At 32.8% G+C, this 15,251-nt stretch overlaps 1 protein-coding gene across 1 annotated transcript in view; it reads right to left on the bottom strand.

Annotated features, from left to right (window-relative positions):
• Positions 1-15,251, bottom strand: part of LOC148942779 (guanine deaminase-like) — a 123,670-nt gene that overhangs the window by 11,962 nt on the left and 96,457 nt on the right. Inside the window, exons 5-6 of the mRNA XM_089102353.1 lie at positions 10,474-10,647; positions 5,249-5,491 (exon numbers count right to left, since the gene is read on the bottom strand). Of these exons, the coding sequence (XP_088958479.1) occupies positions 5,249-5,491; positions 10,474-10,647 (417 nt within the window). The remainder of the gene's footprint in view (positions 1-5,248; positions 5,492-10,473; positions 10,648-15,251) is intronic.

Raw genomic sequence — 15,251 nt, 5'->3', positions numbered from 1 at the left:
GTGAACCTAGGTCAATAACTTTGCGATATCTCTCTCACTATGACTCTGTTTGTGTGTCGTGTCTGTGCGTGTCTCGTTTCTATGTGTGTGTGTCATCTCTGTGGGTGTGTTGTCTAAAAACCAGTCTGGTTGAAAATGTGGAGTTTTCGTACTGCTCACTTTTTTGCAATGTGTAGGAACCAGCGGGAATCCCGCTCGTTTGGAAAGGTGCCAAGGAAAGGCATGCAAATAGCATGTAGTTTAAAAACGTGTTTAATCACGTTTCTTGAATGATTCAAAATGAACTTTGAAAAATCAAGAAAATGTAACTGTGACAGGGTAAACCACAAGCAAACACTACTGAAATATTCCAACTTTTGCATTTCAACGAAAGAAATTCAAAATGAACTTTGAAAAATCAAGAAAATGTAACTGTGACAAGGTAAACCACCACCAAACACTACTGAAATATTCCAACTCTTGCATTTCAACGAAAGAAATTCAAAATGAACTTTGAAAAATCAAGAAAATGTAACTGTGACAAGGTAAACCACAACCAAACACTACTGAAATATTCCAACTCTTGCATTTCAACGAAAGAAATTCAAAATGAACTTTGAAAAATCAGGAAATTTAACTGTGACAAGGTAAACCACAACCAAACACTACTGAAATAATCCAACTCTAGCAATTCAACGAAAGAAATACAAAATGAACTTTGAAAAATCAAGAAAATTTAACTGTGACAAGGTAAACCACAACCAAACACTACTGAAATATTCCAACTCTTGCATTTCAATGAAAGAAATTCAAAATGAACTTTGAAAAATCAAGAAAATGTAACTGTGACAAGGTAAACCACAACCAAACACTACTGAAATATTCCAACTCTTGCATTTCAACGAAAGAAATTCAAAATGAACTTTGAAAAATCAAGCAAATGTAACTGTGACAAGGTAAACCACTACCAAACACTACTGAAATATTCCAACTCGTACATTTCAACGAAAGAAATTAAAAATGAACTTTGAAAAATCAAGAAAATGGAACTGTGACAAGGTAAACCACAACCAAACACTACTGAAATATTCCAACTCTTGCATTTCAACTAAAGAAATTCAAAATGAACTTTTAAAAATCAATAAAATTTAACATTGTCAAGGTAAACCACAACTAAACACTACTGAAATATTACAACTATTGCATTTCAACGAAAGAAATTCAAAATGAACTTTGAAAAATCAAGAAAATGTAACTGTGACAAGGTAAACCACAACTAAACACTACTGAAATATTCCAACTCTTGCATTTCAATGAAAGAAATTCAAAATGAACTTTGAAAAATCAAGAAAATGTAACTGTGACAAGGTAAACCACAACCAAACACTACTGAAATATTCCAACTCTTGCATTTCAACGAAAGAAATTCAAAATGAACTTTGAAAAATCAAGAAAATGTAACTGTGACAAGGTAAACCATAACCAAACACTACTGAAATATTCCAACTCTTGCATTTCAACGAAAGAAATTAAAAATGAACTTTGAAAAATCAAGAAAATGTAACTGTGACAAGGTAAACCACAACCAAACACTACTGAAATATTTCAACTGTTGCATTTCAACGAAACAAATTCAAAATTAAATTTGAAAAATCAAAAAAATTAAGCTTAGAAAACGTAAAACACAACAAAACACTAATGAAATATTCCAACTCTTGCATTTCAACGAAAGAAATTCAAAATGAACTTTGAAAAATCAAGAAAATTTAACTGTGACACTGAAGTATTCCAACTCGCGCATTTCAGCGAAAGAAATTCAAAATGAACTTTGAAAAATCAAGAAAATGTAACTGTGACAAGGTAAACAACAACCAAACACAACTGAAATATTCCAACTCTTGCATTTCAGCGAAAGAAATTCAAAATGAACTTTGAAAAATCAAGAAAATGTAACTGTGACATGGTAAACCACAACCAAACACTACTGAAGTTCAAAATGAACTTTGAAAAATCAAGAAAATGTAACTGTGACAAGGTAAATCACAACCAAACATTACTGAAATATTCCAACTCTTGCATTTCAGCGAAAGAAATTCAAAATGAACTTTGAAAAATCAAGAAAATGTAACTATGACAAGGTAAACCACAACCAAACACTACTGAAATATTCCAACTCTTGCATTTCAACGAAAGAAATTCAAAATGAACTTTGAAAAATCAAGAAAATTTAACTGTGACAATGTAAAACACAAACCCCCAATAATTATATATTAATAATAGTTAATTTAATATAAATTAAAAAAATATTAAAATTTTAACAATAAATAAAATTTAAATTTGACAAGTTAAACCCCAACCAAACACTAATGAAATATTCCAACTCGTGCATTTCAACGAAAGAAATTCAAAACAAACTTTGAAAAATCAAGAAAATGTAACTGTGACAAGGTAAACCACAACCAAACACTACTGAAATATTCCAACTCTTGCATTTCAACGAAAGAAATTCAAAATGAACTTTGAAAAATCAAAAAACTGTAACTGTGACAAGGTAAAACACAACCACACACTACTCAAATATTCCAACTCTTGCATTTCAACGAAAGAAATTCAAAATGAACTTTGAAAAATCAAGAAAATGTAAATGCGCAAGGTAAATCACAACCAAACATTACTGAAATATACCAACACTAGCAACTCAACGAAAGAAATACAAAATGTACTTTGAAAAATCAAGAAAATGTAACTGTGACAAGGTAAAACACAACCATACACTACTGAAATATTCCAACTCTTGCATTTCAACAAAAGAAATTCAAAATGAACTTTGAAAAATCAAGAAAATGTAACTGTGACAAGGTAAACCACAACCAAACACTACTGAAATATTCCAACTCTTGCATTTCAACTACATAAATTCAAAATGAACTTTGAAAAAAATCAAGAAAATTTAACTGTGACAAGGTAAACCACAACCAAACACTACTGAAATATTCCAACTCTTGCATTTCAACTAAAGAATTTCAAAATGAACTTTTAAAAATCAAGAAAATATAACTGTGACAAGGTAAATCACAACCAAACACTACTGAAATATTCCAACTCTTGCATTTCAATGAAAGAAATTCAAAATGAACTTTGAAAAATCAAGAAAATGTAACTGTGACAAGGTAAACCACAACCAAACACTACTGAAATATTCCAACTCTTGCATTTCAACGAAAGAAATTCAAAATGAACTTTGAAAAATCAAGAAAATGCAACTGTGACAAGGTAAACCACAACCAAACACTACTGAAATATTCCAACTCTTGCATTTCAGCGAAAGAAATTCAAAATGAACTTTGAAAAATCAAGAAAATGTAACTGTGACAAGGTAAACCACAACCAAACACTACTGAAATATTCCAACTCTTGCATTTCAACGAAAGAAATTCAAAATGAACTTTGAAAAATCAAGAAAATGTAACTGTGACAAGGTAAACCACAACCAAACACTACTGAAATATTCCAACTCTTGCATTTCAACGAAAGAAATTCAAAATGAACTTTGAAAAATCAAGAAAATGTAACTGTGACAAGGTAAACCACAACCAAACACTACTGAACTATTCCAACTCTTGCATTTCAGCGAAAGGTGTTTGGGGACAATTGGTCAAGCCAGGCTGTATTGTCCTCTGATGGAATTTCGTTATGAGGACCCAGTTCAGATTTACTTGTAGCATCACCATCTAAATATTCACGCATGAAACTATCTGCCCACTCTGGGTCCTCAAGCATGTCAATATCGCAAGTTAAGTCCTCCAGGCTGGCCAATTCCCTAAAAACATCATTAAGGAATCCCTCATGCCACTCCATGTTATCTAGAACCAGTATAGGTTCATCCTTGAACTCTGCTGGTGGTGACAGAATTGGTTCTGTAAATATACTTGCATCATCACTCAATGGTGCTGCTTCTGGGGGTGCTATATTTTTAATCTGTAGAAAAAAAAGTTTTTTTTAATTTTGTATGTAAAATAATCATTATTTTTTTTTATAGTTAATAAACTTTTGTCAATTTCTCATAGTCATTGTCCCACCACCTGAACAAATAAAAGAAGAAGAAAAAAAAGTTACATTGCATTATGCCATTCATAATGTCAACTGAACATGTTAAAAAAAATATTTTTTTTTGTAGGGAAAATGTATGCCTATTCTTAGACAGGTAAGTTCGAACAAGAGAATGATATAAAAAATTAATGGTTTTATTCCAAATTTTTTTTAAAAATAAAAACGCAAAATATGAGTCCAATTCGATTCTTTGAGCCTCTTCATTATAACTGTCGATGAAATTTGACCATTGTTCGACTGATGCAGTATGTTGTACGAGTAGTTGCTCCTCGGCTTCAGTTAAAGGAAACGAACTCCATATGTCGGAGCTTGGTGGTGTTGTTGTTACTTTCTCAATAATCCGTATTCTCCTCTGTCTTTTGCCAATGGATTTTTTCGACCTGGGCTAAATAAATACTTGTAAGAGAGAAGAACTTTTTTCTCCGTCCATATCAACAATTAAAATGTTGGATGGCCCCCTTTTTTAGAGCCTCTCTCCTCCCCTCCCCCCCCCCCAAACCCCTCCCAGGGAGAACCCTTGGGAACCGGGGGCTTCCATCGAGGTAGGCGGATCGATACCCTTTCCGAGTTGGAGGGGGTATCGGCCTTCACAATATTTCAAATAGAACAGTCTCAAATTCTTTTTCTTGAACCTTTCAAAAAGGCAATTATTTGCCTGAGTTGTTTCAAAAAATAATGTTTTTCTTTGCATGTGAAAGGCATAATAGATGATTATTCAAAGGACCTTATCGTAAAAACATATCCTGTTTCAAGAAGCTCATTTAGAATTAAAAGGGATGGGATATTTGATAAAGCGAAAATGGTTTTAGCGTAATTATACTCGTTTAAGGCATTTAGAATTAAAATCGATGGGATCTTTGATAAAGCGAAAATGGTTTGTGCAACTATACCAGTTTAAGACTGGCTTGCCGATCGTGAAATAGCAAAACGTTTAAAAGGAATTATTGCATCTTGGTTAGAAGTTACAAGGTAAGTTTTTTTTTTATATATTTAGAAATGCATGATAAGCATTCCTTTATATACACCAGCTAATTTGGTTAATGAAAGAAAATTAAATAGCTTAAAAACAAATTTTAAGTTTTTAAAAAAGCTATGCGTCTGAGAAAATTTTGTCTTATTTTTGAAAATAGATAGAAAAAAAATTTATGTATATACTTACAAATTCCGATTGGACATCTATATCTGAACTCCTTTGTAATACTTGAGGAGGGTTTGCCATGGAGCCAACGCGGGAGTCAGAGGGTTCTGTCACTATAAGTTGAGTGCTCGATGCATGGTCCAAATCACGTGTAACTTTTCTAGCGAATTTGATAACAGACGCTCTTGTGGGCTGTATTAATGAAGGTTCGTCATATCTTGCTTTCTTCTCGGAAGGATAATTATTGCACGTCTCTTCTTCTTCCTTTAAACAAAAAAAGACAAAAAAAATTAGCATGTATTAAAAATGCATTTTGAGTTTTTGGAAAATAATTCAGTTTATGTTAGACATTTAAAGTAGTGTAAAAAAAAACATCTTGATTTCAAAATCAGGGGTTTTGATTGTGGGATGGAGGGCCTTTTATAAACTGCCCCCCCCCCTAGGTCCATGCTTCCGTGACTGTATTTGTAAATTCAAACTTAAAAAGTAGTATTTGCGTTCCTTATTAAAAAATATGTAGAATATTTGCATGTGACAGTCAAGTACTTACTTATAGATAAGATAACAATGTTATTTATTAAATATCGTTATAAGTTAAAAAATTTTTTTTTTGAGGAAATGGGGGGGGGGGTTGAACGCATTAAATTTCAGGAATACATTCTTAAACGCAGACTGGCCACGAAAAATTTTCAAAAAAAAAAAAATCCCTAAAAAACAACTGATCGTGATAAAAAAAAAAATCACACTGTAATAAAAAGTAAGCTTTTGTAACAATTAATAAATTAAAAGAATCAACATTTTATTCTAATCCCAATTTACCGATCGAAAGCTAAGCACTTTTTTCAAAAACATCCATAAAACGGCCACTTATCTTGATAAAAATCACACCTTAACTGCATAGGGGCCGGTAATTATTTTAAAAAAAATTAAAAAAAAAAAAAAAGCCACTTATATTTATAAAAAGTAAGATTTTTTAAAAATTAAAATATTTTTATAAGTGGAAACCCCAACGAAAGAATAAGGAAAGAATTTCTTACTTAACTTAATGACAAAAAATTTTTTTTTTTTTTTTTTTTTTTTTTTTTGCAGACTGGCCTGGAATTATTTTAAAAAAAACCTCTAAAAAAAAGGGTATTGTAAAAATTAATAAATTAAAAGAATAAACATTTTATTATAATCCCAATTTACCGATCGAAAGCTAAGCACTTTTTAAAAAACATCCCTAAAAAGGCCACTTATATTGATAAAAAATCACACCGTAAATGCAGACTGGCCTGGAATTATTTTCAAAAACATTCCTAAAAAAAAAAAAAAAAAAAAAAAACCACTGATCTTGATAAAAAGGAAGCTTTTTTAAAAATTAATATATTTTTAAAATTGGTAACAACAAGTAAATAATAATTAAATAATTTCTTAATTAAATTAATTAAAAGAAATTTTTTTTTTTTTTGCAGACTGGCCTGGAAGTATTTTCAAAAACACCCCAAAAAAAAAAGGTCTTTGATCTTGATAAAAAGAAAGCTTTTTTAAAAATTAATACATTAAAAAAAATCAACATTTTATTCTAATCCCAAATGATAAATCAAAAGCCGAGCACTTTTTTCAAAAAAACATCTAAAATACCCATTGATCTCGATAAAAAATCACACCGTAAATTTCAACCTATAAGATAATTAGAGGTTTTTTCAGCTCCTAAAAACAACAGGCTTCTAAGTGTATAAGTATCCCTTAGTTCTAGTGTAAGGAAAGAATTTCTTCCTTAACTTAATGACAATTTCTTTTTAATAATGAGAATATTTTTTACTCACCAAAAAATGCATAGAATTATCAATTTTTATATGTAAATGATTTTTACAAAAAATGCTATCTCGAGTATAAACGATTCGAAACTGATGGAGAATCAAATATGGAATCTAAATATATACAAAAATAATTGCATAACAATGAAACAAGACGTGCTGGTTTTTTTTTGAACTTATCACCAAAAAGGCAGTGAACTTTTGAAACTGCGTCATTCCTCTTGGCAAAGAGTGTGATGACCTGTAGGCCGCAAATAAAACAGGATGGAACATAAAGGCGGCAAAGTAGTACCTTGATTACTACTAATCTGGACAGGCATGTCGGGCAATAGTAGCATACACACCCCTTCTTACCCTCCCCCGAAACTCTACTAATATCGGCTATTGGATTAAAATGTCCAATTGAATCAGGATCCGAAGGAGGCGTGTATAGAGACCAGACCCATTGCTTCACTGATTGAATAGAGGGAGCCCTCACTAGAAATATTACTCCCTTTTCATCAGAGCGCTGACCCTCCTCAAATTCTGTTTCATACTTTAACACCGTAACACCAATCTTTAAATGTTCATTAGCCCGCTCAAAAATATCACTTCCTTTTAGTGTAACGGGAAATTGACCATTTAAATAATCGAAATCTACTTTAGGAAATTTTAACCCATCCCTATTAGCTACCAATTTGTCCAACTTTTTCTTAGAAGCATCTTTTTGCAGTGGTCAAAAGGCTGTAATTAAAAATGTATACTTGAAACACTGTAGCCTCGCATCGAAACATATTCGTTGTATTCCCTGACAACCCTATAAATCACAACGATATCTTAATTCAATAGCCCTCCCTCCCCCAGCACCACCTCTTAAAATAAAATCGTTTTTGAATCTACAAATATTAACCTTTAAATAATCTATGAATAAAACAACCGACCCGCTACCCCCTCATTATAATATTCCAGTTTAGTTACGATGCTGTTGACCCAATCCAAAAAAACTCCTCATAATTTGCCAAATGTGGGCGAATTGCTAACATCTCTGTATGCAACCATATTGAATAAAGTTGGCTCGCATTTTCATTTAAAAAATATATTTTTAGTGCTTTTCATGCTTTTAAACTGTCCTTCGCTCTCTATACCCCCATCTGTTATTCAAGAAGGGCTCGAATCTTGTTAACGTAGTAATGAGTAATAGACAGGGGGTCTGTTACTATCCCCCTTGACATTAAAGAGCTAAAGGGGTCACCGAAAGTGGCGGTGTAGACACCAGTGGAATGCAAGGCAGAGTTAGACAATAAAAATTCTTGTAGTGTAATTTTATGTGGGGGTAATGTTTAACTGTCACTACTACTCTGGTCAACCTCAAAAGTGGGGGTGGGGTGCCATAAAATCTTCTGATTCGATAGCACCGCCACCAGTCTGTTCAATTGCATTAGTGGGGGTGGGTTGTGGTTTGAAATCCCCCAATTCACTAAGGATACCTTCCAGTGTGTTTAGGTATAGTTGATCAAGCCACCCAGAATTGTCTTGTGACACAATTTGATTATGTATATTAGCATTGTGAATAGAGGTGGCATGCGAACCCGGTTTTTATGCACTTGGGTTGGGGGGGGGGGTATCACCTAAAATAATCATTCATAAACCTCTTTGTCCATTCCGGGTCCTTATTCATATCTATGTCACAAGTTAACCCCTCTAGGCTAGCTATATCCTCAAAAAAATTATTTAAGAAGTCCCTTCGCCATTCTAAATCATTATAAACTCCTGCACTATCCTGAAAATCCATTGACGTTGTTAATAACGGTGTAAACTCATTGACAATAAATGTTCCTTGAGCTGCCGGAAAATGTGATAGTTTATCAATGTTAATCTATAAAAACACGATTTATTTTCCATGTGAATTATCCAGTATTTTATAAATTCAAAAATTAAATTATTAATCAGCTCTATGGTCATTTATATAAAATAGAAAAGGATTTTTTTTCTCGCCTTCCACCCCTTTCTTCAAGAATTAGTTCAAGAGTTAATACACACACAACTAGCTGATTTAAAATTATTAAGAGAAAAAAACAAGAATAGACGAATGCTATAACAAGAAATGTAAGAAGAAGTATCTAAGCCCTTAGGTTCTCGCAAATTTAACATCCGTGATCTATTTCCACTGCAAAATGGTAAGTGCATTATAAACTTGAATAAAAAATAGGGGTTATTAACGATTTTCATTTATCTAGAATCGAAATACGGTTTTTTGCACCCTCTCCACCTCTCCGCTTTCCCCAACTGGAATTACTCAATAACCTAGTATACGTAAGTATCTGATAAAGGCACTTACGTCAGGAATTATAGATAACTCGTCAGAAATGTCCTAGCTATGAGATGATGGTGCGTACCCGATTACAGTCCTCCTGGCCATGTTCATTAATGTAATTAGGTCCAAATCTAGCGTACTAGATCTGGTATTGAGCTTTGGTCGTTTTAGCTCTGAATGACACTAACCATCAGTTTCCTTAAATAAAAATTAATTTTCAGTTTTTTCGCCAGGTAAGTTCCATAGATAGGGCTAGATAATCCCCTTTTCATAATGCAGGATAAAAGAAAAAAATGTATGCTTTTTCAACTAGGAAAAAACACAAATAAAACTTATAGGGACAAATTATTTTGTTCATAATTTCAAATCTGCTTAAACTCGTAAAAAAGATCCCCATAAAACGAAGAAGAAAAAGTCTAAGCTACCATTTAACAACACGAGTACCATATACCATAAGAAAATATAACACGATTTGTGAGATAATCTCTCACAAAACAGGATAAACGAAACAATGTATGCTTTTTTCAATTATGAGACACGATTTAAAACTTACGAGGCTAAATTCTGTTTGCTCAAGCTCGTAAATCATTTAAAAAGAAAGAATTTTGTTAGTCCTTGATGGATCCTTACCTATATATATTTCAAATACGATATGCATAACAAATAACACAATTTTGCGTATTAGCTCCGTCAGATTTATATTCGGAATATTAATCATCCTCACCCTCCCCCCATCCTCAATACCAAAGCTCCCCCACCTGACACACATTAAAGATATTCTAAATTTTTTGAAGACACACATTGCTCATAAATCAATTTTTAAGTCTCAATAGACAATATTTTTGTAAGCTAGTTAAGTAGCGTTTTAGCCAAATTCACGCTATACTCGAAAGCCTATAACAAAGCGTGGGAAATATAGAATAGATAACTACATGACTCGGCTGTCTGGCAGAAAACCCCCAGATGAGAGATAATTAAAGCTAGCTATAAGAAAAAGATCTCGTTTCTATTATAAAAGAATAATAAAAAATAAACAATTTTTTTCATTTATGTAGAATAGAAATAGGGGTGGAAATAATCTCTACCCCTCCTCTTTCCCCCGCTGCAATTACTCCATAAACTAATATACGTGAGTATCTGATAAAGGCACTTACGTCAGGAATTGTAGGTAACTCGTAAGGAACGTCCTGGCTGTGATATGACGGTGTGTACGCAATTACAGTCCTCCTGACCATGTTCATTGATGTAATTAGGTCCGCCTCAAGCGTACTAGATCTGGTATCGAGCTTTGGTCGTTTTTTCTCTGGATGACACTGACCATCAATTTCCTTGAATAAAAATTAACTTTCAGTTTTTTCCCCAGGTAATTTCCACAGATAGGTTAAGATAATCCCTTTTTATCATGCAGTATAAAAGCAAATATGTATGCCTTTTTAACTAGGAAAAAAACACAATTAAAACTTATGGGGATAAATTATTTTGTTTCCTAATTTCAAATCTGCTTTATCTCGTAAAAAAGTAAAATGATCCCCTTAAACGAAGAAGAAAAAGTCTAAGCTACCAGTTAATAACACGAATACGATGTAACATAAAAAAAATATAACACAATTTGCGAGATAATCTCTCACGAAACAGGAAAAACGAAAAAATATATGTTTTTTTTTCAAATATGAGAGACACGATTTAACAATACGAGGTTAAATTCCGTTTGCTCAAGCTTGTAAATCATATAAAAAGAAAGAATTTGTTAGTCCTAGACGGATTCTAACCTATCTCTATTTCAAATACGATATGCATAAAAAATAACACAATTTTGCGTATTAGCTCCGTCAAATTTTTATTCAGAACACTAATAATCCTCACCCCCCCATCCTTAACACCAAAGCCCCCCCCCCACCACACACACATTGAAGATATTCTGTATATCTAAGGGGCACACGTTGCTCGTTTTATTAAAAATCAATTTTTAAGTCTCAAATCGACAATATTTTTGCAAACTAGTTAAGTAGCGATTTAGCCAAGTTGAATTTGTACCCAAAAGCCTGTTACAAAGCGTGGGAATTATACGATAGATAACTACACGACTAGGCTGTCTGTCAGAAACCCAGATGAGAGATAATTAAAGCTAGCTATAAGAAAAAGGTCTCGTTTTTTTCTATAAAACGAGAACAAAAAAACATTCACTTACCAAGATTCTTTTGGAGGTATCCATTTGAATACAAATAATTAATCAATAAAGGCTATCTATTCGGCTTGTTTTTTTTTTAAACTGACGCAGAAAGAGTTGTATCATATCAATTTACACAAAAAACATGATTATTTCACCCTTCGGCTGAAACCAGTATTTACACAGAAAGTCCATTAAACTATTGACACGTTATACCAAGGTCTAGTTTGGGTATTGAACTTAGAAAAACCTGTCTGGTTGCTTGGTCACTCATGAATATAGCATGTCCCTATCAGGGATTTCTTGTATTTCCTTGTAGGATTCAAATCTTATAACGGCTCACTACTAACATCTGCCAGTGAAATAATATATATATATATATATATATATATATATATATATATATATATATATATATATATATATATATATATATATATATATATATATATATATATATATATATATATATATATATGAATGAATGAATGGTTTTTATTTCCCATCATAAATAACACAAGGTTACACAACGGAGTAATGAAAAAAAGAAAAAAAGAGAAAAAGAAAACGCAATAAGAGAAACAACAAGCCTTCAATAACAATCTATATACAGCATACTAAACTCGTAATCAAACTAGCCTACGATAGCTCGGTACATATCATGATCAGGATTGAGCGAACGACGATTCGCTCAGTAGCTGCAGTAGTCGGGTCCGCAACGCTGTAATTTTTCGAAACTCTTGATTTTCTCTCCCATGGCGCAACACTTAACAGATATTTTGCATACTTATAGTAAACCCGACGGACTGAGCGCTTATCTGATTCGGTGAAAAGAGACCAAAACGGCGAGAGTGACAGAACATGCGGGATAACGAACACGGAATAAAGCCTTCCGAGTATATGGCGGTTATACATACGTTTGCAGGGTAGGAGTAGTCCGTATGCTTTGCGTGCCTTTTCTGAAAAATGCTCAACCAGTGCTTCACGAGTAGACCACAGATCTGAAGTAATCGGCAGTCCAAGATGAGTGATAGATGGCTTTGAGCTCACCGCAGTGTCACCTAGAAGCACACTAATCGGGGTCTAATCTTTCTTGTTGTGACGAAAAACAACTACTTCAATTTTGGCAGTGTTAAAAGCTTGCCCAATCTTAGCATATTCATCACTCAATATATTGTAGTTATCTTCAACCCTTGAAACAGACCTACTTGCGTTAAGTATATCATCAGCGTAATTGATGAGAGACACGTCTAGACCTAAATATATGCAGCACGTTTTGGCAGATTCTTGAGGGACGATAATACTGTTGTTGTATAGAGAAGGGGAAGTAATGGAGCCTTGCCGGATACCTTTACGGACAGGTATAACTACGGTGGATACCACAATACCACGATGAGTGGGGACTTTAATCTTCACTCTCAGTCTCCTATAAATGCTCCTCCATACAACGACAACCGAACGGTCAACTCTGCGTTTACAAGCAGAACTAAGTATATGTGCGTGGATACCGGAGTCGAATGCTCTACGCACATCGTGGCTTGCTAGAACAAGTGTATCATTATTATCGTGAGCACTGAGCAAAAGATTAGCTATCAACGAATGAACATGCTCGCGACTAGTACCACTCTTAAACCCGAATTGTGAATAGGGAGTATAACAAGCTTTACTTAGGTCACCAAAAACAAGTATTTCCATGAGTTTGCAGAATACCGGCGCAACAGTTATGGGGCGGTATGATGAACAGTTCCTGGGATCATTCCCTTTTATGTATATATATATATATATATATATATATATATATATATATATATATATATATATATATATTATTTTTCATTATGTTTTTAATAAAAAAAATTAAAAAAAAACAAGAATTTGAGCTTCCATCCGCATATACCTTAGGCCTTAGTTTAAAAAAAACTGGCATCATAATGAACAGTTGAATGATCACAAATTATAGTTTGTCGTTTTCAGTTTCCTATGAAATTTTCAGTTGACAGCAATAGGGGCAACTGGTTCTTTTTTCTTGGAAAAAAAAAGCCTGGTTAGAAACAAAAACAAACGCAAGAAACGAAAACTGCAGCGTAAACAACAAATATATTGTTGACATAAACAAAAACAGCAAACAACGACAAAAGCAAGCCTATATTGCGTCATTGGCCCTTTACTGAAAACAAAATATATTATAAACATTTTTTTTTATTTATAAATTGAAAAAAATATAGTTAAATACAAATTTGAGTTGCTGAGATTTCCAAGAATTATCCATCTATTATACGTCCATTCTTTAAAACAACACATTTTTAAAAGTTGACAAAGTAGGAAGAGGAGGGAGTGGGGGGAGGGGGAGGAGTATAGGTAGTAGACAAACTCCTGTTTGTAGTATTTTTTTTCGTATCAGTCTTGACTAGAGTTTTTGACTCATTTTTTAAATTGTTTTAAGACTTATTTATTGATCACATCAGTATCTGTCGTTTTTTGCGTCATATGATTATTTATTCAAATGCCTGTTCGTTTTAGGTTTCATTTATTCTTTGATAGTAATTTCTCGTTGTTTCAAGTTTGAGTTAATTATAGGATTTTATTTAGGTTGTTCTTAAGCTTAATGAGGCTGTTTATTCAACTTTGAAAAAAAATTGTAAATTATTTTGAAATTAATTAGATAGAAAAATAAGTTTGCAAATGAAAATAAAGAGTGACACTAACTCAAAACGAATAGAAATTTTCTCGTTTATGAGTGGAATTGCCCCTCTTACTATCTACGCTAAAGTTTCTTTTTTTTTTCATCTAACTAAAGAACTAAAAGAACTAAAGACTAAAGAACGAATGCTGAATTTAGTAAAAACCTTTTTTTTGGCATCATTCAGAGAATAGAAGAATTTCACCAATCGAAAATAACTTCGTATTGAATTTTGCATCTAAATTTTGCGAATACGGTTAACTAGCAGCGTTATTGTTAAATCATCAACATTAATATTTTTCATATTAAAGTTATCACTCATTAAAATTTCGATTTAATTGCTTATTAAGAATTAATTAAACATGTGGTATGGACTCTTAATGTGATAATAAAAGATAAAAAAAGGGGAAACATCATGCTGCCCATGCAAAAGTACTTGAAACAATAAAGTTTTCAGTTTTTGTTTTGCCTTGAAAAGTCTTGAAAAGGTTTTGTTAAAGATTTTCCTTGTTTCTCAAAGTGGAAAGCTTTAACTTTCGAATATGGGTTTTGCGACGATGGCAATTCAATTGGTGCAATGTTTTGCACCTGTTTTGAGGGTTTTTAAGCTATCCTTCGAAATTCCTAGAAATTCAGCTTCAAGTGGCAATTTTTATCACATAACAGGATTTTTTTTTTCAAAAAGCGCTTTTAAATTTTCGGTTACTACGGGCTGAAAGTCTTTCTTTGCTAGGTTGCAGTGATCGCTGCAACCATGAAAAGGGGAAATGCTATCAAGATGATATTTTCAGGTTCAGCATGTGGATCATTGAGAATCTTGACGTATACATGTTAGATCATCAGGTAACACTTAAGAGAGATTTGAGATGTGAAGTAAAACTAAATGCTAGACGGGATAATTAGGGAAATTTTTAAAATAGGTGAAATTTATGCTGCATCTTAGCTAAGCTATTGCTTCAAATACATTATTTCCCACTTCTTGGTTAAAACTGAAATCCACAATTAGTTAATATTATCAGGTGTTGGCCCTTTGAGAGGGTCACTGTAAGAACATTTTAATATAAACATAGTAATAGCGACGATAG

This window comes from Artemia sp. Qi Xiang Cuo, chromosome 16 (assembly GCF_049724085.1).
Source record: "Artemia sp. Qi Xiang Cuo chromosome 16, ASM4972408v1, whole genome shotgun sequence".
NCBI lineage: Eukaryota > Metazoa > Arthropoda > Branchiopoda > Anostraca > Artemiidae > Artemia > Artemia sp. Qi Xiang Cuo.
This window is presented reverse-complemented; position numbering and strand designations above follow the sequence as displayed.